Raw genomic sequence first — 484 nt, 5'->3', positions numbered from 1 at the left:
CGCGTGCCGTGTGGAGACAGCGTGCGTGTCAACAGCTCGTCCAGCTGAATGACATTCATAAACACATCATCATCTAGCTTGAGCACATACTTGACATGGGGACAATTGTAAACCACCCACTTGAACACCATGGTGTGTTTGTACGTAAGATTCCGGTAAGAATCCCAGAACCTGCCTTGTACAATATCATGGTATGTCTCTGACTCAATGTCCAGTCGGGTTTGATTCGAGGGATCTGTCTCTCCAATGAAGAAATAAACGGACACCCGAGTTCCCCATGTATTCCGTATGAGACGTCTCTTATCATAGTTGTAGGGGGCAGAGTGGATCAATACAAGATAGACAGTGTCCAAACAGGGGGGATTAATAAGGAACTCAAAGTTAGTCAGATTGATAAGGCGTGTGCTATCATCAGGAGGAAGAAGATCACTTGAGGATTGCCAGGTGGAATCACTTGAGGTAAGTCCTTGGGAGAGGAGAAGTG

The 484-nt window shown here is 46.3% G+C and overlaps 1 protein-coding gene across 1 annotated transcript in view; it reads right to left on the bottom strand.

Moving 5' to 3' along the window:
* Nucleotides 1-7: 7 nt before the first annotated feature.
* LOC103524145 (beta-1,3-galactosyltransferase 1-like) overlaps nt 8-484 on the bottom strand; it is a gene marked incomplete at its 3' end in the record, with an annotated part of 8,688 nt that continues 8,211 nt past the window's right edge. The window contains exon 2 of the mRNA XM_008489147.2: nt 8-466. Within this exon, the coding sequence (XP_008487369.2) occupies nt 8-466 (459 nt within the window). The remainder of the gene's footprint in view (nt 467-484) is intronic.

The sequence above is a fragment of the Diaphorina citri genome, unplaced genomic scaffold (assembly GCF_000475195.1).
Source record: "Diaphorina citri unplaced genomic scaffold, Diaci psyllid genome assembly version 1.1 scaffold119071, whole genome shotgun sequence".
Classification (NCBI taxonomy): Eukaryota; Metazoa; Arthropoda; class Insecta; order Hemiptera; family Psyllidae; genus Diaphorina; species Diaphorina citri.
The sequence above is the reverse complement of the archived record's forward strand: the minus strand, read 5'-3'. Positions and strand labels throughout refer to the sequence as shown.